This window comes from Pteronotus mesoamericanus, unplaced genomic scaffold (assembly GCF_021234165.1).
Source record: "Pteronotus mesoamericanus isolate MK-2021 breed Mesoamerican mustached bat unplaced genomic scaffold, CSHL_Meso_final contig_164, whole genome shotgun sequence".
NCBI lineage: Eukaryota > Metazoa > Chordata > Mammalia > Chiroptera > Mormoopidae > Pteronotus > Pteronotus mesoamericanus.
Genome location: NW_026555065.1, coordinates 30,627,643 through 30,653,904, shown reverse-complemented (window position 1 = coordinate 30,653,904; position 26,262 = coordinate 30,627,643). Strand labels below are relative to the sequence as shown.

The following is a 26,262-nucleotide window of genomic DNA, read 5'->3' as shown; positions in this document are numbered from 1 at the left end:
CTCTACATCCTTGCCAGGAGTTTTAATTGTGATTTTAATGGGTATTTCCTTAACGGCCAATAATGTTGGGCACTTTTTCGTGTTTTTATTTAAGGTTTTATTTATTTATTTTTTAGAGAGAGGGGAAGGGAGGGAGAAAGAGAAAGATCAATCAGCTACCCCACACAGGCCCCCAAACGGGGGCCTGGCCTGCAACTTAGGCATGTGCCCCAACTAAGAATCAAACAGGTGACCTTCCGGTTTGCAGGATGATGCCCAGCCAACTGAGCCATGCCAGTCAGGGCGATGCTGGGCCCTTTCTCAAGTGTTTACCCCAAACGGGTGCCTGGCCTGCAACTTAGGCATGTGCCCCAACGAAGAATCAAACAGGTGACCTTCTGGTTTGCAGGATGATGCCCAGCCAACTGAGCCATGCCAGTCAGGGCAATGCTGGGCACTTTCTCAAGTGTTTACCAGCCATTTGTGAAACTTCCTTTGTGAATTGTCTGTTTAAATCTGTTGCCCATTTTGTATTGAGTTGTCTTTTTATTATTGAGTTGTAAGTCAATTTTCTATATGTTCTAGATACAAGTCCTTTGGATATTTTCTCCCAGTCTGTGACTTGCCTATTCATTTTCATAATGGTATCAGTTCATTGTATTTTTTCAATGTTTTATTAGGAAAATTTTCAAATATATAGAAAGTTTAAAGACTTTTATAGTAAATACCTATGTATCTGCCACCCAGCGTCTGATTAACAGTTTATTCTACTTGTCCTATCACATATCTATCTGTCACCTTTTTTGTGCATTTCAAGGTAAATTGCAGGCATCAGTTCACTTCTCCCAAGTCCTTCAAAATGCGCATTATTAATTAGAATTCAGTATTTGCAGATTTTTTTCTTTTAAGGGAAACTTTTTATACATTGAAATACACATGTTTTAAGTGAACATTGGCTAAGTTTTGACAAATTCATACATGTGTGGAACTCTAAACTCTGTCAATATGTAGAATAGTACCATCACTCGGGAAGTTCTCTCATGCCCTCATTTAATTACCTTTGTCTCCCCGTAGGCAGCCATTATCCTGGGTTTTTTGTACATAGATTAGTTTTGTCATATCAGTGGACTCTAATATTGTGTACTCTTTTGTTTAAGGCTTCTTTCACAGCATATAATGTTTTTCAGTTTGATTCATACTGTTGCATGTATCATTAGTCATTCCTTTTTTAGAGCTGAATAGTAATTCTTTGTATGCATATATCATAGTTTATCCATTCTCCTGTGGATGTACACCTGGGTTGTTTCCAGCTGTTGGCTGTTAGTAATAAACTGCTATGAACATTTTTGTACAAGTCCTTTTGTGGGAATATGTTTTTATTTTGGGGGTGAATACCTAGGGTTATAGGGAAAAGTATCAGACCCTTTTTCAAAGTGGATGAACCAATTTATACCCCAGTAACAGTGTATAGTAAGTTCCTTTTGTTCCACATTCTCGCCAGATTTGGTGTTGTCAATCTTACCAATTTTAGCCATCATGGTAGATGTGTAGTGGTACCTCATTGTGGTAGTTAATTGTACTCAAAATAACTTTTTAAAAAGATTTTATTTATTTTTAGAGAGAGGGGAAGGGAGGAAGAAAGAGAGGGAGTGAAACATCAATGTGTGGGAGGTGCATCTATTGGTTGCCTCTCCCGCGTCTCCCACTGGGGACCTGGCCTGCAACCCAGGCATGTGCCCTGACTGGGAATCGAACCACAGACCCTTTGGTTTGCAGGCTGGCACTCAGTCCACTGAGCCACACCAGGCAGGGCCTATTTCTTTAAAAAAAAAAATATTATTTTTAGAGAGAAGGGAAGGGTGGGGGTGGGAGGAGAGGCAGGTGTAAGAGAAACATTGATCCGTTGCTTATCACACACCCTCAACTGGGACCTGGCCTGCAACATTGCAGTTTGCAGGCCAGGGCTCAGTCCCCTGAGCCACACCAGCCAGGGTTTAAAATAATTATTTCTTACATCCCACTCACTCTATATAATCACTCCCTATATACATACAGCACTCACTTACCTCAGCTTTTACCACTTTACCCCCAAGTTTTTCTGTACTACTTCAATTTTTTTTAAATGCCCCTGCACCTTTTACCTGTAGTACACTCTAGGAGAAAACTATTTTAAAATTGCTAACCACTATGGTACCAAAGCATCAAGTTGATTAAAAAAAATTATTGTAGATTAACAGGAATTTGTTACCTTCCTACTTGTTTACTTTGGGGAACCTTTTAGAGGGGAGAGATGACAGTATATAATTGTACATATGCTTATATGCTCAAGCTGTACACAGAATCATAAACGCAAGTCAGTGTTTCTGTCCATCAACTACAGATTATCCACAATTTACCTCTTTATAAGATAAATATGAAAGGCAAGATCCTATTGGAAATACTCAGTGGCTCTAAAGTGTTCAAAAATTTGAAACCCAAATTCTTGAAATCTTTGACAATTTGGTAGTGTTTTAAGTTCCTTTGAATAAATTAGTAGAATAGCTATCTGGCTATCTGAGTTGTAAGTATGGAAGAATCACCCAGGGTACCACCACACCTGTTAGTTCCTTTCAATGATTAAAGTAGTTACGTCCCTGGCCAGTATAGCTCACTTGGTTGGAATGTCTTCCGGCAACCGATGAGGTATGGGTTGGATTCCCGGTCAGGGCATATACCTAGGTTGTAGGTTCAGTCCCCAGTCCAGGCATGAAGGGAGGTAACCAATCAATGATTCTTTGTTGCATTGATGTTCCTGTCTCTCCTTTCCTCTCTCCCTCCATCCGTCTCCAAAAAAAAAAAAAAAAAAAAAAAAAAAAAGGCAATGAAAATAGTTACAAAGACTTAACAGGCTTAACATTTCTCTTTCCCATACAGTAGTAATTCTCAACCTTGGCTACCCCTTAGAACCATGGGGAGGAGGGTGCCTTTAAAAGTTTGTTGCCCAGGCTTTACTCCAGAGTAATTAAATCAGAATATCTAGGATGAGACACAGGCATCAGTAATTTTAAAATCTCCCCAGGTGATTCCATTGTGCAGCCAAGATTACAAAACAGTGCTATACAGGAACTCATAAAATAAAATTTAGGTAAGCACATGACTTTTGTTTGCCCCTTGAAAGTTCTGTGCTGGCTATCAACAAAGGTATTAGAAGTTTTAAAGTTGGACTTCACCATTTACACGTTCTAACTTTGGGCAAGCTCTTTAGGCTGATGATTAAATGAGGTCATAATGAAAAGTGTCAAGTGCAAAGATGAGCACAAAGTAGGTCTTTAACAACTATGATTCCCTTCACTTTTGGAAGTGGTACACATTTGAATAAATGAGGACTATAATCCAGCATTCCTCCTCTGTTAGATTTAGGGCAGTCTTATCAGGTGTGACTAACAACAAAGCTCTTATATTATCAACACAGAAAATAACACAGGGTTCAGTTACTAAACTCACTTCTCTCAGTGCAGAGATTAGATAGGGCCTCATACTCTGTAGTTAAAGTCAGCAACTGAGAACTTGATACTAACAGATAGAATGTACCAAGAGTTAAGTATGTTATGTTCAGTGTGTGCTGAAGGAACTATGCATGTCTTAATCAGAGGGATTTTCTTGGCTATTTCTGGAAAACATATTTAAACTGTGTCAAATAAAAAAAATTTTAAACTCTTTCTTTTAAGAATACTTTGCTTTTTTGCACCTTGGGGAAAGTTAATGTCTCTTCTTAGATGTCCTTGTATACACTACAAGGTCTAGAATTATGCCTTGTATAAAATATGTAGGTGTTCATTAAATACTTGATAAATGAATGTTCTCATCTGAAAGATAAGAAAACACTTCTGTTCATTTATGACTGTTATCCATATGCTTTGAAATCAACAACAGAAGCTTACAAATATTTGCTTCATTTTCTAAGTTGATACAGTGTCAGTCTTTAAAGAGGGAATTTTTGGAAATAAACTGGTCCTTAATCTTTCTGGTGTGAAATATGAGAGCAGAGGTTTAGATTATAACTCCTCTTAGGGATGGAAATAATTTAAAGAAACTAGTGGATGAGCACACAGTGGGGCTGAAGTTAATGAATTCTGCCACTCTCCAGTGTTTGGCAGCTCTTGCAAAACAGCCTGAACAGTTCTTGGGATTCTTGAACTTAATAATATAAGCAGAGGGTGGAGTTCTAATTCTTTTAAGTGAAAGATACACGCTGTGGAAGGTGTGTCTTCCAGTGTTCCACTCCCTAGGGTTGTGATCACGTGAGCTGAAAGTACTTCCCTATTCCCAGCGTCGGTCTCCCCTAGGCAGTGATCAGAGTTTGAAAGGGACACAGCAAGGAAGGGGTAAGGCAAAAGTAAACTAGAAGGAAGTTTAAATACAGAAAAAAGCACAGGATTTCTATAACAATGCCACACTTTACCGTGACTAAGGTAGAGGACGCTGAGGAGGGGGCAGCAGCTTCGGTCTCCCAAGAAGGGGAGACCAGCTTACCAGAAATAAAAGCCCGGATTCAGCATTCAGATGAACCAGGTAAGTACTCAACTTGGGAGCTTTGGGACTTAACAGGGTTTCTTGTGGGGGGAGGGGGAGGGGAAGAAATGGTAACATGTTCAAAATACCTTCTTCAGGATGGAGAAAAAGTATTGTGGTTAAAGTGTTCGTCAATCAACTGTTTCACTCCCTAGTATATCTGATAACTTCTCTTTTTTCACATTCTGGTTTGTTTATTCCCACAATGAGTTCTGTGTTCGGTACTTACAGGTGAAATTGAATCGGCAGCAATGTATGAAAGGGGTTTTCAAGCAAAAAGAAAGGCACAGTAGAAGTCATTTTATGTGGAATTTAGAATTCACCTTTTGCTCAGGCAGTTTAAATTATATCTGGAAAAGTATATAAAGAAGGAGCATGGTTCAGTAGTTTTGTACAATGGACTTTGCACTTGTGACTTCTCAAGTTATTTAGTATTTTGCCTCAGTTTACCAGTTAAACAGTAACTTAAAGAGTGAATGGCCTAACAATTCTTTAATGAAAGAACGAAAGTACAGTAGATCATTATGGTGACTAGCATAGCAGTGGATTTAATAAATTTGATGAATGTAATTATCCTTATAATTTTCTTTTATAGTAAGAGTGACACTTCCTGGGGCAGTTGTGGTTTTGAAATTTTAAACGTGCAATTAAAAGCTTGGTTAATATTATGGTATTAAATATAGTCATAGTTTGGAGCCCTATTTTTTAAGGCTATAAATTTCATAAATTGTGAAAAACTAGTGTGTTGATAAAAGCCAAGGGAATGAATAATCTCTCAAAATTTCTTTTGATTTTAACATTTTTCCCTAGCAGGTAACATATCACAATTCCTTGCTATAAGCAGCTGTTTATTCTCTCCTATCTTATCAAGCCTTCATGAATTTTTAAGAATCTTTAACAAAAGATAAGGGCTATCTAAAACAAATTTCCTTTTGTTTATTTCTTTCTTCTAGTGAGAATTGACTAGGGAAGATAAAGTTTTATGGAAACTGCCTCCCAGGTTATTTTCATTTTGCTGAATAGTCCTGGTGCTAAGAAGTTGAAAGTTAAGTTTAACCTACTTGGAACTTAAACCTAATTTTCCACAACTTTAGTGCAAAGTTAGGTTTTTTGGGGGGATTGTGTGCATTTGAACCTAGTTTCTTAGTTGCTTATGTTTGCTGCCTTTAGATTTTAATCTTTTTAGGCTTTTGTCTTTGCTGTTGTCTTCATTAATTTCACAAAATGCAAACAAGTGAAGTCTATCTCTACCTCATTTCACTTTTCATTGTTTTTTATTTCCTTTCTTCATCACCTCTATATTATTATTCTACCTTTACTGATTCTATAATGTTTGAGGAAATTTGCTGTATTCAAATTAGAACAGTGTTATAATTGTTTAATCTATTAGCAGTCACCCAGAAAAGCCATAAATTCTTTTTTTAGCAACCAACATTGCAGTAAGTGACTTTGCTAGGCTTAGTTTATTTTCTTCCATAGTAATTGTTTTGGACAAGGAAGAAGTGACAGGTGTAATCTAACTTGAATTTAATAGGCTTTTTATTGGCATTTTCCATGACAGCCCAGAAAGTGTCCACTTGAATGTGCTGTTGTTTGGTAAGTGAACAACTGATGGGAATATATTACCTAAATTGTATTTATTTTTATTGTAGGATTAAATTAGAGGTGAAGAAGGAGGGAAATGTACATGAGAAAAACCTAAAAGTTCTGTTGTTACTGTTTTTTAAAATCCTCACTCGCAGATAATGTTTATTTATTTTAGAGAGATACAGGAAGGGGAAAAGAGAAAGAAGGAGGGAGAGAAACATCAATGTATGAGAAATAACATCAATTGATTGCCTCACGCACACCTCTAGCTGGGGACCTGGCCTGCAACACTGGCATGTGTCCTGACCAGAATCGAACCAGTGATCCTTTGGTTCTCAGGCCGGCACTCAGTCCACTGGGCCATACCAGCCAGGGCTAAAATGTGTTTTTAAAAGGTGAGATTTATTTGAAGTAGAAGGTAATTTGAGATAAAAGAGAAATATGAATATAGATATAATATAAAATAATTTTAAAAAGACCTATATTAATCCTTGCCATGCTAGTTGCCAGAATGCTATTCTGTTAGATCCCTGCTTAATTTTGGTTTTGAAAGGAAAAGCAGAAACGCAGACTTTCTTGACTGTTTTCCTTCTCCTCAGACCTGTTTCTGTGCCCCATCCTTTGTTTTCTCAGCGACGTATTTACAGAAATAGCATGTATCACACTGTATGTCAATCAACTATTCTCTCTCCTACAATAGACTGACTATAGTCTCATATCTCCAGATTCAGGTGAATTGGACATAATAGGCAATTCAGTGGATGGATTTGTTTTCTGCCTTTTTAATTCACCAAACACATGTTTAGTGCAAATATCATACTAGGTGGTGTACTTTTTTCTAAGGCTATGAAGACATAGGAAATACAAACTCTGCACCAAGGGCAGCAGTGTGGCTCTAAAGCCAGAGTCCTGACTTTGAATCCCAGTCCTACTAATTATTGCTAATTAGGAGTAGTGATTATTATTATCTGTATGACTTTGAGCAAGTTATTTAACTTCTCTCGACCTTACTTTACTTCATGATAAAACAAAGGGAATAATAGTACCTACTTCACAGTGGTTAACTATTACATATGAAAATGAATATAAAGCACTTAGCACACCCTAGCTGGTGTTGCTCTGTGAATTGAGTGCTGGCCTGTGAACTGAAAGGTCACTGGTTCAGTTCCTGGTCAGGGCACAGGTCTGGGTTGTGGGCCAAGTCCCCAGCTGGGGATGTGCGAGAGGCAACCAATCGATGTATCTGTCCCACGTTGATGTTTCTCTCCCTGTTTTTCTCCCTCCCTTCCCTTCTCTCTAAAGATAAATGAGTGAATGAATGAATGAATGAATGAAGAAATAAATACCAGGAAAAAAATCTTTAAAAAAAAAAATAAAACACTTAACACAGGTGAGACACAGCACTCAGTAATAAGAGCAACCTCTTATTACATTGTGGTTAGTGGTTTAATAAGAACAAAAAGAAAGTGTTTTAGATAACAGACAATGCAAAGAGTAATAATGTTGCTTGGAGAGGACCCTGGACAGGTATCTCAGGGGATAGGACACAGCTGATTCTCGAACAGAGGTCCAGAGAAGATTATAAGATATAGGAGCACTTAAAGTATCTGAGGAAGGTGTAGAGCATGTGGGAAACAAAAGTTTAAAGTAGTTAGCACATTGGGCATGTGGTGAAGAGAATTAAAAGATGAGACTACTTAATGAAATGTTACCAACTTCACCCTCTCCCTACTCTGTGGGAATACCCGGTATTATTGCCTTTTTAGAGATAAAATGACGCTGTTGACAGTGACTTGTCTCAGACTACATGGTGAGTAGTGGTAGAGGCAGTGTTCAAACTTCTCGGTTGTTTTCTTTTTACACCCTAAGTATCATGTCTCCTGTGTGTTCCAATAGCTAGGTTTTTGTCTATCGCATCTACTAGAAGTTTTAATAGCAATGGACATGAAATTTAATCAAAAGTTGTCAACATCTACTGAGATTCTCACAGGTTTCTTCCTTTAATCTATTAACATATTGAATAATATTAATAAAGGTCCTGATGTTGAACTACTTTTACATCCCTAAAATTGAACTTACTTGGTCATACTGAATTTTTTTTTAATTTTTAAAAAACATTGAATTTATTGGAGTGACATTGGTTAACAAAATTATATATGTTTCAAGTATACAATTCTATAATATATCATCTTTATATTGTATTGTGTGTTCACCACCCCAAGTCAAGTCTCCTACCATCATTTATCCCTCCTTTACCCTCCGCTATCTCCCTCATCCCCCTTCCATTCTGGTAATCACCATACTGTTGTCTGTGTCTATGAATTTGTTCTTTTTGCTTAATCTTTTCACCTTTTTCACCCAACCCCATTCCCTCTGAAGTTGTTAATCTGTTCTCTGTATCTGAGTCTATTTCTATTTTCTTTAATCTATTCTCTGTATCTGAGTCTATTTCTATTTTCTTGTATTTATTTTGTTCATTAGATTCCACATATAAGTGAAATCATATGGTACTTTTCTTTCTCTGACTAGCTTATTTCACTCAAACTTATCACTTCAATGTGCTTCCCATTACACTATGATGCCAAGTCCTAGCTTTTTAAGAATAACAAAGTTATTTAGTATCTTAATGTGCACGGGCCACAGGACTTTGATGTGAGCATTATCAAATCTGTGATTTTTTAGAATAGGAACAATACACAGAATTTTACTGTTTATTGCATTTACTTAATCAGTTATAAGTACTATGTTCATTCACTTAAATATTTACTGAGTTTAAGTATTTCTCGGAAATAATTGTTCTAAATCACCCTCGCTCCTCAGATCTTCTTACAGTATGATTTAGGCAGGTTGTGACTGCTGGACTTGCTTTCACTTGATATAGATTGCAAACTGGAATACTTCCTCTTCCTTCGAAATAGGGTTTTTAGGAAATTTTCAGAAACAGATCTATAATAGAAAAAAAGTAATCTATATTGGTATTGAACACCATTTCCAAACATTAACTAACATAATCTAAATTATATTAGAGTTTGTGTTAAATGGAGTTTAAATTTTATTAGGAACACACAGGATGCTAGACTGTTAACTAAACATTAGTTCAGCTTGTTACCCACAGAAGCTTATGTTCTAAAGAAGGCAATATGACTCCTGTCTTTCATTGACTAACATCAAAATAGATTGAAATAAACAGCTATAGAGCATCTTTATATTGATAAAAAATCTTTTCTGTAATGAAGATTTTACAGTTTTTTTTTTGCAGGGCGGCGTTATTTTAACTGTTCACATGGGGTTTTCACCAACCCAACTTAAGAAATTTGGATCTGCATTTTTTAACATCTCAGGGTCAGAGTTTATTTTTTGTCTCATGAGGAATGTTTTTCCGCCTCCCTCCCCACCCTCAATATTCTATCATTGTCAGAAAGCCTAACAGCGCCTGGAAATAACTTTCCAATTCTTTTTTCCATGTATCAAAAACTTTAATACAAGAATACATATTTGAGCCTGGGTCCTTTCAGTTCTTTACATCTTAAAACTTTGTTTAGTTTGTTAACTCTTCTTTGTCATATTATGCTCTGATGATCTTGAACACTTTCATTCCTTATTTCAATACTGTTATTAACAGGTTTTAGAATCACTTGCTCCTCACATTTTCTTTTTTTTTAAATTTATTTATTTTTTAAAAGATTTTATTTTTAGGGGGAGGGGAGGGAGAAGGAGGAGAGAGACATCGGTGTGCAAGGGATACATCAACTGGTTGCCTCTCACGTGCACCCAGCTAGGGAGCTGGCCCACAACCCAGGCATGTAGTCTGACTGGGAATCAAACCAGTGACCTTTCAGTTTGCAGGCTGGCACTCAGTCCACTGAGCCACGCCAGCTAGGGTATTCCTCACGTTTTCTTGCTTAGTGTAGCAACCATCTGTGTACTGTCTGCTACTTGTGCCGCACAGGAGATACACCAGATTGGAAATGATTTTTTTCTGTAAAGATAAAATTTCTCCAAAATATACACACACACAAACATACACACACACTGCTTAATGTGTCTTATTCTACACTCAAAGCAACATTTAGTTTAGGATTATAGAAACATATTAAGTGTAATTTTAGCATATTGTGAAATGTTCGAAAAGTTTTTAAATTTTAGACTGAATTTAGACATATGACCTAAATTACAGAATTGATTATAAGCTGGTGAACATTAAAGAATCTAGCATTTCTTGGTTTTGCCAAGTTGAAAGTGGAAAGAATTTTACTAAAAATACCATCAACATTATAGTAATAATTGTTGAGCACCTACTATATGCCAAGCATTTTACCAATATTGGCTTATTTAATCCTCACAACAATCAGGACAATTAACCATCATCACCATTTAAGAGATGAAGAAAGTGAGGTGCCAAGAAATTAGGTAGTTATTTAAGTGGAAGGTACGGAATTCAAACTAAGGCCTCTATGACTTTCTTCACTATGCTACACTGTCCCTGTACTTTAAACACACACACATAATTAGTTTTGTTTTCTGAACTAGGCTGCTCAGTTTTCTCAGTAGTTACTAATTCTTTTTAGGTTCTAATTCTCTTGTCTTTGTGGATTTCTCAAAATTAATTGAAAGTTACTTGCTGTTTCTCCCTTTTTATTTGTTGGATTGCTTTTTTATTTGGTGTAGAATATTTCCAAATGTAATATAACAAGAATAAATATACATCTGAAGGTGTGAAAGATATGTTCATTTTAGGGCACTAGAAAAAAATTGTAATATTTCAGAGATCTCATTATACTTAGAATGAAGCTAGGCAATACACAAGTCTGTTTAGAGAAAAATACTAATATAGGTAGACCATAGACTTGGTAAAGATTGAATATGGTGCATAAATAACATAGATGATTTTGATCAATTCCAAACCCTTATATAGTGAATTAAACTTCATTTCCTTTCCTGTGTGGTCTTTTCACTATAACGTAACAATATTTTTGTAACACAAGATTTCAATATTTGTATTAGAAATACTGAACCTATAGTAAGAGTACTTTTCAAAAGTTGTTATCTTTCTCCCACCATATTGCCTTTGATCATTTATTTTTCTTCAAACTCTCTTTTGCTGTCTGCTCGCTGTCAATAATTGTATTAGAAATAGTGAACCTATAGTAAGAGTACTTTTCAAAAGTTGTTACCATCTTTCTCCCACCATATTGCCTTTGATCATTTATTTTTCTTCAAACTCTCTTTTGCTGTCTGCTCGCTGTCTGCTCCCTCTCTGCCATAAAAAGTTACACAAACTCACATCGCCTGAAGACCAAAATCATTCTCCTTTCCTCCAGGATGACTTGCCTAGTTCTCTATCCCACATTTGATTATTCCATCAGTCAGTAAGTGTCCATAAGTACTCAAACATATACTTTGCAGTATGCCCTGAACTTGCAGTGACTTTGTAATAATATTTGTATCTGAAGGTGAGGCATAGCGTTCGTTTTTTGAAAATTTTGTATATACTTATTTATATATTGTTATATATAAATATGTAATTATATATTTTATTATGGAAAATGTCAAACTTATAAAAGTTCAGTGACTTTCTGTTCATTTTTCTTATCTGTTAATGTTTTTATTTTTTAGATGATCTCTGTATTTAGGGATATTAGCCTTTTGTGATATAAGTTGCAAATATTTTTCCCAGTCAGTATTTCTTTTAACATTTTACTGAGGTATAGTTTACATAAAATAAACCACATATTTAATATGTACAGTTTGAGAAGTTTTGAAATATGTATACACCCCTGAAACAATTATAGATAACAAGATAATAAACATTTCCATCACCTCCAGAAGATACCTTTTATAAGTCATCCATCTAATTCTCTGGTTCTCTGGTTCCCAGGCTGATCTGCTTTTTGTCACTATACATTAGTTTGCATTCCCTAGAATTTTATGTGAGTAGAATCATACTCTCTTTTGTCTGCTTTTATGCAACATAATTATTTTGAGATTTATCCATCTAGTCAATATCCTTTAAATTTGACTTATATTAAGATACTCATTATTTCTCAGAGCTTCATATTTAGGTCAGTAGCTGATAATGGTACAAACCACAGATATTTGTACCTCACAGAGGCTTTTTAGAATTTTGTCATATTTGCCAAGATTTGAATATTTTTAGGATTAGTATGTAAACATGACTTACTTTTCAGAGAGGGTCCTAGGGAGGTGCAGTCTCACTATTTTTATGTTCCTCATTCTAGCCTCTGTCTGCCTCTCTTCAGCCAAATGACCAATGAACAGTTAGGTGCAGTGAAGACTGGGCATGTGGGAGCTCTGCCAGGAAAAGCTGGCCCAGGTCTTGTTCCTCAGGGGCTGGAGAAGAGCTTGGGGGTGAGGATAAGAAAGCCAGATTTAGGAAAGAGTTTGCCTTGGTTGAGATCCATGGACTCCTGGGGGGAAGGAGAGAGGGAAAGTGCAAGTGGACTCATGTTTCCCTGTCCTTGAGGCTAAGAGATATAAGGAGACCCGAGGGCTGGGAGGCTTCCTTCTGGGTCTCTGCAGGGCTGGCAGCATGCCTGCTGCACTGCCTGCCTGCTGGGGTAAAGACTGCTGTGCCTTTCTGTTCACTTGAGACTACTGCTACTTCTGGTCTTTCGACACCGAAACCTAAGCCCCTGTGAGGTAACAAAGGGAACAACCCATCTGGGGAAGCCAGACAGCCAGAAAGAGAAAAATAACAGGATAAACAATGCAGTAGACTAGCCAAATAGAAATGCTGGAGAAGACAACAGCTTGAATATGAAAATAATAATAGGAGTATTTATTTTCTCTCATAAAACTGCTGATCTGTTGTCACCACCCAATACATACAGCACTGTCTTGCACGTAGTAAGCTCCCAGAACATAATTGTTGAATAAGAAATAAATGCCTAAGATAAGGTATTGCCCTGGTAGATCAAGTGGAAGAAATATTTCAAAGCTCAGAGCCAAAAATACAAAGAGATTTTAAAAACAAATAGAGACTTGGAGGGTAGATTCAGGACACCTAACGTGGCTAATGTAAGTTCAAGAAAAAGGGAAAAATGGAGGAGAAGCAATAATTAAATATAAATAAATTTCCTAAGTTAAACACTTCATTACCAAATGAAGTTTCAGGGAAGATCATTGATAACATACACTTAGCGTTATCCTGGTAAAATTTTTGAACTTCTGGGATTCACCTTGGAGGCCTTCCAGACAGAATTTATTATACCTATAAAGTATCAGGCTGCCATCAGAATGCTAATCCATGACACTGGAAATTAGGAGATAGTGGAAAAGTATCCACACATTACCAAGAGAAAAAATAATCCCAAATCCTTATTCCCAGTGAAGATACCATCCCCCCTACAAAAGGGAAATATTTTACAAAGCATACAAAAATTTAGAGAGTGTATTACCACCTAACCCCTCTGAGAATATTTAAGGTTTTTAATCAAGTAAGTGAGCCATAACACAGATCACAAGATGAAAGGGAAAGAAATAGAAGAAAATGACAGACTCTCTGAGCTTGTGTTATATAAATGCTAAGTAAGGACTCTAACCAAAAGGGACATGTTCAGGGAACAATTCAATAATATTTACGATGTAAAAGTACTAAATAAGTCAATGGAAAACCTCAAAATTGTGGGAGAAAAAAGAGGTAGATAAAAGCTTTTCAAATGGAGATGAGGAGAGGAAAAAGTACCAATAAGCACATGTAAAGCTGCTCAAAGATCATTAGTGATCAGGGAAATGCACATCAAAACTACGATGAGATATCACTTCACATCCATTAGGAAGGCTTTAATTAAAAAGATGGACAATAACAAGTGCTGACAAGGATGTGGGAAAACTGAATCCCTCACGCACTTCTTATAGGAACAAAATGGTACAACCACTTTGGAATATACAGGGTCCAGCACAAATAATGCCCTTTTTTTAATTACAAAATCATAAACATGTAATTCTGTAACAAAACTGTCACACTGAAGCACACCATATGACATTTTAGGTGAAATGTTCAAATTAAAACTAAATCATCACACCCATATTATTACCCTACGAGCCACACTCAAGCAGGAGTTACTTCTGCTGGACCCTGTAGTTTGTCAGTTCCTCAAAAAGTAACAGAGAGAGCTGTCATATGACTGAGCAATTCTAGGTATATACCCAAATGAAATGAGAATAAATGTCCATGCAAAAACTTGCACAGCTATGTTCATAGCAACATTATTCATAATAGCCAGAAAAGGAACAACCCAAATGTCCAGTGATGAATCAATTAATAAAATGTGGTATATTTGTTAAAATGTGACATTACTGACAATGAAATAAATGAAATACTGTTATACATTAAAATAGGATGCACCTTGAAAATATAATCTACAGAAAGTAGATCAGTGGTTGCCTTGGATTGGGCAAGGAGGCTGAGTGAGATGGAAATTGACTACTAATGGATACAGGGATACTTATAAAGGCAGACCAGATTCTAAAATTAAATTGTGGTGGTATTTGCACAATATGAATATATTAAATATTGAATTGAACACTAAGTGAATTATATAATATGTAAATTATTTCAGTAAAACTTTTTAAATTAACAGGCAACAACTTGCAGGGATCTTTAAGGCTTTTTACTGAATGGAAAGAAGCCAGTCTCAAAGGTTACATACTGTAAGACTCAGTTTATTTTTTTAATCATGGTAGGTTATGACATATTTACTAATAATCAAAACATTGTATGTGTGTGCATACATACACCTGACAAGTGTTTTAAAAAATTTCAATATACATGTACAATAGTTTTTACTTTTTCTTTGTATGTTCAAAAATTTATAGGAAATGTTAAATTCAGCTTTTCTTAAGCAATTAACCTTATCAGAAATGTTTATCATTTCCTCTTAGTCCCCATATTGCAAAGCTTTAGCTCCTAGTTCCTTAGCTCTTTAGCTTCATTGAATTTGGGTGTTTGGCTCAATTCCCTCCCTCCCTTGTAAGGAGATAATCTGTATGGTCAGGCCTTATTCTTTCAAAACCATCTTAAAATGAAGGAAGCATGAACTATGTTTTACTACAATACATGAAGAATAATTTCAATCATCCGCAAAGCCAAAGGAGCACATAAGGTATCAACAATATTCTTGAATATTTGCAACAATTCCGAAATCCTTCTGTCACTTCTTGGTGAGATTTTTCTATTTTTTACTTAACTGTATAAGTAGTGCCCTCTCCAAGCATTTATACTTCTCTTGGCTGATCAGTTTGTGGATTTGGCCCAAGAAACGAAACTGTCTTTATCTTTGTATTACACTGCAGGCTTTGTTAAATCTGCCTTCTTATATTATGCTTGCTCTCTTCCAAGTGTTACATAGACTGGGCATTAAAATGAGAACTGTCTTCATCACAGATGAGTTCTTCAGCTTCTAGTGGATACTCCCGTATATCTAGGAAGAGTTTTAGCAAAACTTAATTACTCATATGCGTTCAGAACATGATTTACATATTCTTTATGCAAATCTGAAGCATAAACAATAGTGGCCTTCTAAGGACATTTCTCATGCTTGGGACACCCTACTAAACAGCACTGGTTTTCTCAAAGGCCTCTATTAATCTAATGCTTATACTTAGCTTATGCACCAGAAGTTGAAGAATATTGTTGATCATTATCCAGTACTGGTGGCAGATCTGCCTGTACCTCCTAGTGCTTCCTCCTCCTTTCTGCCTGGAGGCCAGTGTCACCCCCCAGTGCCATTAGTTCTACCTCCTCCAACATTGGACTGCCTCCATCCCTGCACTAGTGGTCGCCTGCTGCAAGAGATGTGCTTGAGTGGCCTGTGTAAGACTCAAGTAACTGGTCCTGGTTTAGTTTACTCAAGCTTCAGCTATGTACCTGCTGACTGCTGTTGCCTCACCACCTTTTCTTTACAAGTCAGATGGATCAGAGCAAAGATTGTTAAATGAATTTTCTTAAGTTTCTTCAGGACTTGTGTATAGTGTTCCCTGCTCCCATAGACATGTTTGGCTCTGCATTTTTGCTACTTCCTACCTTAATGAACTTTCCCATCCTTTTAGTGTCTAGGTTTGTTTGGGGGAAAACTAGCCTGACAGCATTGCAGCTATAGTTCTTTCAGTGATTTTTGTTTGTTTGTTTCCTTCTATGGTTGCACTTTCTTCTGTTCAACAGTATTTCAAGGGCTTGATTTCAGCTCCTCTTTTTGTACATTGACTTTTAGGAAAGTTTATCCTTTTATCTTCAACTCTTCTGTTTTGATGATGACTTTAAAATCATTTTCATCATTAACCTTTTATTGAAATTAGTCCTATTTTCTCAGTCTTTTTTTTTTAAATCACTGTGCATCAGTCAGTCATTTAACAAACAATGTATTGAATGTTTTATGGCATGCACCAAGCTCTATGTCACAAAAAATTGTTATTGTCACAGCAACATTAAACAAAGCACTTAAAATGAGCAGGTAGCCTCCTTCTCTACCCCCTGCCAACCCTCAATCCCAGATTGACTCACTGGGCCTTCTCTCATTTTCTTTACTTTAAAAAAAAAATTATTGATTGATTTTCCTCCTTTCATTCTTAATCTTAGCAGTTGTGTTGCTGGTGGTGGGGAGGAGGGTATATGTCACAGCTATGAAATTTGGTCCATTTGATAAAATGGATAAAATTATGAAATTTTATCCATTTTTAGTTTATTCTGGTGCATGATGTAAGTTGGTAATCTAGTTTCATTTTTTGCATGTACCAGTCCAGTTCTCTCAACAATATTTATTGAAGAGACTATCTTTAATCCATTGTATACTCGTGCCCCCTTTGTCAAATATTAATTGACCATAGAGACATAGGTTTATTTCTGGGCTCTCTATTCTCTTCTATTGATCTTTGTGTCTGTTTTAATGCCCGTAGCAGATGGCATTATACTTTTTGATTACAGTGACCTTGTAGTATAGTTCAATATCAGGTATTGTGATCCCTCCAACTTTGTTCGTTCTCAAGATTGCTGAGGCTATTTGAAGTCTTTTTTTGGTTCCATATAAATTTTTGGAATATTTCTTCTAGATCTGTGATACATGCCCTTGGTATTTTGATAGAAATTGGGTTGAATCTGTAGATTGCTTTAGTTAGTATGGACATTTTAATGATGTTAATCCTTCCAATCCATGAACATGGTATATGCTTCCATTTATTTATATCTTCCTAAATTTCTTTCTTAAGTGTTCCATGGTTTTCCAAGTACAGATATTTTACCTCCTTGGTTAAATTTCTCCCTGGGTACTTTATTTTTTGTTGTTGTTGCTATAGTAAGTGGGATTTTTTTTTTCTTAGTTTCCTTTTCTGATAGTCATTGTTGGTGTACAAAAATGCCATTTATTTCTGAATATTGACTTCATATCTTCTTAAAATTATATTCTTAATATATTAAAAATTCAAAGAAGTATCTTTCAACTCTCCTTTATGGCATAAGACTAGAAATAATGATTTATTAACTTTTTGTATATATTGTTTTATATTTCCATCTCATTTAATTTTACTTTGCCTAAAATTGCCTGCTGTTTTTCACCCATCTATTTATTTAAATTTAAACACAATTAATCTCATGTAAAATTTCCAGGCCTATCTAGTTAAACTGCAGTAAGTTCAAAATCGATATGAAGAGTATAGGCTTTTAGATTTAACCTTATTTCAACCTGTAGGTTTCCCTACCCATACAAAGAGGAGGACTCTAATAAATGTGAATGTTAGAGTAATTGTCTTTGATTCCGTCTTTAATCATCTTTGCCTAATTTTAGTCAGGTGATTTCTTATGATGTTGATGCTTCTTTGGTCTTTTAAAAGTCAGAATCCAGAAAATTAGAAATGAATTAAGACTGGTAATTTCAGATATTTGGTCTTCTGCCCTGACCAGTGTGGCTCAGGTGGTTGGGCTTTGTCCTGCAAAGCAAAAGGTCTCAGGTTCAACTCCGATCAGAGCACATGCCTGGGTTGCAGTTTCCATCTGGGTCCAGGCTCATGCGAGAGGCAACTGAATGAGGTTTTTTTTTGCACATCAATATTTATCTCCCTCTCTCCCTCCCTTCCCCTTCTCTCTAAAAATAAATAAAATATTTAATAAAAAATGTATTTAACATTCTGAAATAGTTTTTATAGTAAATCTAGCTAATTCAACAGTAGGATGATAAGCTAATTCTCCTAATATATATGCATGTGGTCATGTCTACTTTTTCTAAACAATTAAGCAACAGTCTTCATTACTGGTTGTGTTATTTAATGAAATTACTTACTCTATCTTTAATAAAGACAAACCTTACACAGTGAGTTTTAGATGAAAAATACAAATAGCCTTTATTTGCTTCAAATTCTCTAACAATAGCAGATGAAGTGATTATCAAAGGAAATTCAGAAAAAGACTATTGCTGTGCGCAAACTAGAGAAAATAGTAAAGTTTTTCAGCACAACTATTTACAGACGCAGTTTTGCAAGTGAGTACTACCCACAATCATTTTTCTCTCTCCACTTGCCAAGGCACATGGCAAGGCACTGAATAAAATCTTCATTCTTCACCATTAACCCAAGATAAATGAAATACACTGAGCAATTGCCTACTTGTAAAATGATTATACCATTACTGTTATAAGGAAGTATTGGGTTGGCCAGAAAGTCCATATGTTTTTTTCCCATAAAATAAAAGACACATTTTTCACTTTCACCAATAACTTTATTGATTTGAATATTTTGAGTATGTCAGCAATCTCTCATGTGGTATAATGTTGATTGTTCTCAGTTAACATTTCGATTTGATCGCTATCAACTTCAACTGGTCTACCTGACCATGGAGCAACATCCAGCAAGAAATCACCAGCATGAAACTTCACTTTTGACACATTCAATCCATCACACCACCTTCTCCATTCTCTGTTTAAATATTTTTTGAGTTTCAGTTGCATTTCTACCATTCTTGAAATAATAAAACATTATATGCCAAAAATGTTGCATATTTTCTTCTATCTTCAACATTAAAATGGATACACAAAAATTCACCAGTTTTGAAAAGTTTTTTTAAAATGCAAGCTGGTATGACAGCTGTAATAATACAATCTAACAAAATTGTTTTGAATGAAGTTAAAGACAGCTAAGCACTAATAGAGCTATTGTATGCAAAAAACCAAAAACTTTTTGGCTAACCCAGTATTTTCAGTTTATTTTTATGATGGTATTTCTGAGAAGGTTTATGTTTCTATTTTTTGTTTGAACTACCATTTGACTGGTAGAGTATCACAGGCTTTTATGTATTAACTGGTTATATTTTGACCTAGAAGTAGCTTAGTTTATTAAAACCATGAAAGAGTAAAAACAGTTGCATTATCGGCAGATTGTTCTTATTACAGGAAGTAATTTGGTTAAAATTACTCATTTTGAGTAATGTAAGGGACAACTGCCAGTCTTAGGCAAACTTGGGTGTGCCCTCACTAATGACATAGGCAGGAAAAATGTTAAATGGAAGAGTCCAGATATAAGACAATAGAAAGATGCCCAGACATATCTTAGATGCCCAGAACAATGTTATATTGACTGCACTTTACAATTTGGATTGCATACTCAGAAACGCCTTTCGGCATAAACTATTTACCAATTGTGATTTTTACAGGCATGTTTAGTTTCGTTCTAGTGACTCCATGAGCCTGTTTACTCTAGATTTGTCCTTGTTTCAGCTTTTAGGTATATTCATGAAGCCTTCCCAGGTTCTGAAGGGTTAATGTTCAACTTACCACATTAGTAAAGACTGCCCCTCATTCCTTTAATTGTATTTGAAAGACAAATCTCTATATTGTACTTGTAGGGATCTACATGAGGATGTTCAAAGGAAGAGTATTGGCTTGACTAGAGAACACACATACATTACATATGTGCAGCCCAGGAGGCAAGGAATATATTATATAGTACAGAAGGACAGAATTCTTTTTAAGAAAAATCACTTATAGTCCCACCTCTAAAATCATACCTACTCTACCTGAGTGTTCTGAGATGTTTTTTCATTTTTATTTATAGATACATTCCCTGGCAATTCCAGATAACTTGTTTTAGGCTATTGTTCTTTATTTTAGAATAAGAAAGAATTACAGAGTATTAAGAATCATGGACATAGGTTCTCAAGACATCAAGACTATACCTTTAACCTTGCTTTTTTGGCAGTAGTGTGATGTGTGTTTGGCCATTTACTAATCCAGTCATTTGTCTTCTCCACTATAAATATTAAAATCCAAGATTCTCAATTTGTTCTGTCCTAGCATACCTGAGAAAGGCATTCTCATTAATTGCAGTAGATGGAAATCAGTATCTTGAGAAGAGATCTTGGTATGGTGTTAGGGAGAAAAATAGAAGATGCTAGTAACCCCTCTCCAACTTATCCTTAGAATCACTAAAGTAGATGTAGATGGTGACCCAAGTTCTTCTGGTTCTAAACTTCTATTTTTCTTTCACTACCCATTGCATACTATTTATACACCTGCTTCTCTATAATGATAGGGCTCAAATATTCCCCTATATGAAAGAGAGAAGGGAAGAGGAAGAGAGTAAAGATCTAATATATTAACTTGCTATGCAGCTGTTATTCCTGCTGTCTCTTATGAGTAAAAACAACTCATATTCTTTTTTTATCTTTATTTTTTTGAGATCTCATAGATATACAACATTATATTAGTTTCAGGAGCATAACGTAACTATTTGACATTTGCATATACTGCAAAATGATCACCACATAAATCTATTTAACATCTGTCACCATATGTAGTTGAAGATTTTTTTTTCTTGTGATAAGATAAATTCTATTTTATCATGGTGTATGGTCCTTTAAATGTATTGTTGAATTCATTTTGATAATATTTTGTTTAGGATTATTACATCTATGTTCACTGGGGATACTAGCCTGTAATTTTCTTTTCTTGTGTCCTTGACTGGTTTTGATATCAGGGTAATGTTAACCTTGTAAAATAAGTTTGGAAGTAGTCCCTCCACTTCCTTTCTTTGGAAGAGGGTTTTGTTTCCAGTTTGTTTTGTTTTTTTTTTAAAGATTATATTTATTTATTTATTTATTTTTAAAGAGAGAGGAAGGGTGAGAGAAAGAGGGACAGAAACACTGATGTGCAGCAGAAACATCAGTTGGTTGCCTCTCGCACACCCCAACAGGGGACCTGGCCCCCAACCCAGGCATGTGCCCTGATAAGCAATCGAACTGGCAACCTATTGGCTTACAGGCTGGTGCTCAACCCACTGAGCCACACCAGCCAGGGCTTTGGAAGACTTTGACAAAGACTGGTATTAATTATTTGAATGTTTAGTAGAATTCACTAATGAACCACATTATTTACTTAAATAGGAAGACAAGTTTAAATTAAAACTGGGAATTCACCTGCTAATATGTTGCAGAAAATGTTAGAGTAGAAAATTTTGGAATTTCTATTTTTCAAAATTAAATTAAGAATGAAAATCTCCAAAAATATATCTTAGGCCCTGGCCTGGTAGCTCAGTTGGTTAGAGCATCATTTTGATGTGTCTTGGCTGTAGGTTCGATCCCCGGGCAGGGCACATACGAGAATCAACCAATCAATGCATAAATAAAATGGGAAAATGAAAAAACATCTTATAAAGTTTCATAGCATATGAAACTTTAGTTTTCTGAATGTGGTTTCTGCTTTATTTCTTCTTTGAGTACAGTTCCTAGAGTACATATCAGAAACTGGAATTTATTAAGTATTCTGATTGATTCTGAGATGCTTTAAGTGTTAGATTTAATTAAAATTGTATATAAAATATTTATATTTATAAATACCATGGAAAATGTTATTTGAATTTTGTTTAAAACAAAAATTGTTCATCTTTTTTGTATCTTGGACCTCATTGCTAGCCTGAAGCCTACAAATTCCTTTTCAGAATAACATTTTTAAATGCATAATATAATACGCACACATAAGTACATATACATAGGATTAAAAAGAACCCTATATTAAAGTATAGTAATCAAAATATTAAACTCGTGATCTTATAAGTGCTTTTCATCAATGCATTGAATAAGACCTAGCATTCATTCTAATAATTACCATAATTTTAAAGTAATATTGAACCTAAAAGATATTGCAATATATGCAGCAACTATAAATGTGACATGAAAATAGCTCATGTTTATTGTTGACTTTAGTGTAATTTGTTGCCAACATTAAACTTCAGTTAGAGGTTAGTGAAAATAATGGTGTAACTTTTCTTACCTTTGTTGCTCACAAACCACCCTCCTACCCCTCAGCCCTCCAAGCCCTGTCTAAAATTTTTATTCCCCAGACACATTAGAGAAAGCTAGATGTAATCCTCTGTGTCACAAGAGACTTAATCTTTGAGGAGAGTGAAGCTGTTTTCTATATTTAGGCCTTAATGCTTTTCAAGCCTTTAAAATAAGCAAGTGGTTGGTTGGTAAATGGCGATAGTCAATATCTCTTTGCATTAGGAACTTGGCTTATAGCCACTAATTCTATGATAGATTACTGGAAAAATGGATATTTATAACATCCAGTTTTGTCATTTTTATCTTAAAGTCAAATCAGACCATATCTGCTAATAGTTATGAGTGCTTTACTTATGTCTTGACTTTGAGTTGCTATGGTTGTATGTCATATGTTCTGTTGTCATTAAAGAGAAAATGTAACTTACGTTGTAGGCCCTGAATGATCCTTCTTCTTTATGGAACTAGTCTTGCTACATCATATCTGTGTTATTATTTTTTTTTAATTTACTTTTTTTTTAGTAAATATATATAAAACAAAATCTACCATTTTTTAAGTGCACAATTTATTGGCATTAATTGCAATTCACAATGTTGTGCAACTGCTACCACTATTTCCAAAATTTACTACTTTTACTACTAATCACAATTTACTATTAATCTACTTTCTCTATATATAAATTTGCCTTTTCCAAATATTTCATATAACTAGAATAATACAATTATTTGCAACCAGCTTATTTCCCTTAGCATAGTATTTTCAGTGTGTTGTAGGGTATATCAGAACTTTATTTTTTATGGCTGAAAATATTCCATTGTAAGTGTATACCACAGTTTGTTTCATCTATTCATCTTTTGAAGGACACTTGGATTGTTTCCACCTTTGGCTATTGTGAATAATGCTGCTATAAACATTGTCATACAAGTATCTGTTTGAGTCCCTGTTTTTATTTCTTTTGGATATGTACCTAGGAGTGGAATTGCTGGTCATGTGGTAATTTGTTGCTCAACTATTCAAGGAAACAATGCAATTATTTTTTATAATAGTTCATTATATTTTTATTATTCTTCCATTAATGTTTCTTAAGCACTTAAAAAATTTTTTTTGCTTATTTCCTTGGTTAACTTTTGTTGCTGATTTTTAAGAAACTATTTGTTTTGGTCATTCATTTTTTTTTTTCTTTTCTTTTCAATTGTTTGTTTTTCAGACCCGAGTCAGAACTCCATCACAGGGGAACACAGCCAGCTGTTAGGTATAGTATTATATTACTGTGGGAATTGACTCTTTATAATGTACAACCCTTTCCCTGTTTATACTAACAGACATTACTCCTTTCTCTAATTCTATTTTCTATCTCCTCCTTTTCTATTTTTCTCTCAACTTTTTTTCCTGCTGTTTCTAGTCCCAACTTGGTAAGTTTTAGGTAACTACTTTTGTAATTGATTGCTAAAATTCAATTCAGCTATACTAAAAATAATTTTAATAGAAATATCAAGTTATGTTGTACATCAGAAACTAATGTAATATTTTATGTCAATCATACCTCAGTGAAAAAGGCAATTTTAACGTGGTCTGTGGTGTTAAAAAATCTGAAGGAATTGGAACTTCTTTTTCCAAAATTTTGAGAAGAAGATATTATAATACTCTGCAATATCTTGAGCTTTGCAGCTACTTTGCCCTTTCTATTATTTTTCACAGTCTCCTGATCATCTTCATTTTAATTACTGCAAGTACTTCACAAACAGCATAGCCTTAAGCAAGCTATAGTAATTGATGTCCCAGTTCCTCATTTGTGAAATATGTTATAGAAATGAGTTGATTTGCTTTGGGTATTGCTTATTTACACTTTAGTAAGCTTGTAATTTGACAAGAATTTCACACCATCTCAGAACTGATCAATTTTTAAAATATAAAAATAAAACACTTACGTGAGGAATTCATACAAAATGTATATACTCTGAAGAAAGTAAAAGTCCTCCAGAGTTCCTTTTCCCCACCACCTCACCTCTACTTCACACTGAGGTACTTGCAGTTGACTCTCTTGGAAATTTCTTCTAGAAATTTTTTTCATTGTTGTTTAGTTACAGTTGTCTCAGTTTCTTCTAGAAATTTTTGATACTCATAGTATATATGACTATCTTTTTTTACTTTTTCTGTCAATGGAATTATATTGTACAGATTGTTCTATAACTTCCTTTCGTTCACTTAACACTTTATCTTGGACATCTCATATCAGTGCATAAAGATCTGCCGTATATCTTTGTGGTGTAATTGCTTCCATTGTATTCCTATGCTCTAATTTTACTCAGCCAATTCTCTCTTCATGAACACTTGAGTTATTTCCAGCTGTTTTACTGTTATGTTATCGTGCATATCTTGTACATATATCCTTGCATTTCCCTTGCTGGTATGTAGAATAAATTCCTAACAAATACCTTGCTCAAAGGTATGTACATTTTCAAGAAAAATACATCAATTTAAACTCCTACCAATAAGGAGTATAGAAGCATACTCGGCTCTCTGTCATCAAAAGTAGGTATTATCAGTTGTAAAATTTTTATTTATCTAATCAGTGAAAATAGCATCTCTAGTTTGTACTAGTACTTTAATTATAAGTAAGTACCTTTAAATATATGAACAGCCATTTTTTAAAAAATTTTTAATCATGTTTATTCCATTGAGAATCATATAAAAATTGAGAAGTTGTCTCAATTTTCCCCCTCCACCCATCCAGCCCTGCCCCCCACTCCCACAGACGATTCCCACTCTGTTGTCCATGTTCATGGGTCATTCATACATGTTCTTTGTCTAGTCCCTTTTCTTTCTTTCCACCATTGTCCTCCTTTCCCATCCCTTCTGGTCACTTTCAGTCTGCTACATGTTTCAATGCCTGTGGTTTATTTAGTTTGTTAGTTTATTTTGGTGAATAGATTCCACTTATAGGTGAGATCATATGGAATTTATCTTTTACCGACTGGCTTATTTCACTTAGCATAATATTCTCCAGTTCCATCCATCTTGTCGCAAAAGGTAGGAGTTCCTTCTTCTAAATGGAGATTGATTTTATTTAATTTTTTTTTAATGTAAAAAAATGCATTATAAAATATTAAAAAATTTACATCCACTATCAAGTCTCAGCAATTAAAACAGCATGACACCAGCACAGAAATAATCAAGTAGATCAGTGAAATAAAATGAGCATTCTAGAAACAAATGTATATATCTAACAATGTAATACATGATTAAATTGTTATTTCAAATCAATGGGGAAAATAAGGTTTATTCAACAAATAAGGTGTATGGACCACTATTACTTGAAATAAAACAAATATAGAGCCCTATTTCACACATTATACAAAAAAATATTCAGGTGAGTTAAATATCAATATGTAAAATCTAAGGAGTTTTATGAGAAAATACAAAATAATATTTTTCTTACCCTGAAGTAATATATTCAAACCCAGAACCTATAAAGTAAAATATTGACAATATGTCTATATTAAACATTTAAGACTATATAGTAATATATGTATATATAAAAGATAAAGGACAAGTAATAGCATAGGAAAGTATTTGCAATGTATCTAAAAAAAAAGGTTAAGAGTTTGTTATTTTTTTAAGGGAAAAAATTCTACAAACATTTAATCAAAAAATGGATAAAGAATACCAAAAAGTCATTTAAAGCATTTTAAAAATAATAGAAATATGCAAGGAATATACAAAAACAGGTTTAGTTTCAACAAGTAATAAAGTAACAATTAAAATAACACATCATTGTCACACTCCGACTAAAAAATTTTAAAATAATTGGTAATATCAAGTATTGGTGACTATGAAAGGAACTGGGTATTCATAGACTCTTTTTCTT

General features: G+C 34.7%; 1 protein-coding gene across 4 annotated transcripts in view; it reads left to right on the top strand.

The window, feature by feature from the left end:
• Positions 1–26,262, top strand: part of SLC12A6 (solute carrier family 12 member 6) — an 88,668-nt gene that overhangs the window by 18,616 nt on the left and 43,790 nt on the right. For 2 of the 4 annotated variants that reach the window (XM_054565627.1, XM_054565629.1), the window contains one exon: positions 23,602–23,646. The exons of 1 other annotated variant lie outside the window; for it this stretch is intronic. In XM_054565627.1, coding sequence (XP_054421602.1) covers positions 23,602–23,646 — 45 coding nt within the window. Of the gene's footprint in view, positions 1–3,279; positions 4,531–23,601; positions 23,647–26,262 lie in introns of those variants that run through there. One more of the 4 variants, XM_054565630.1, reaches the window with a different exon arrangement.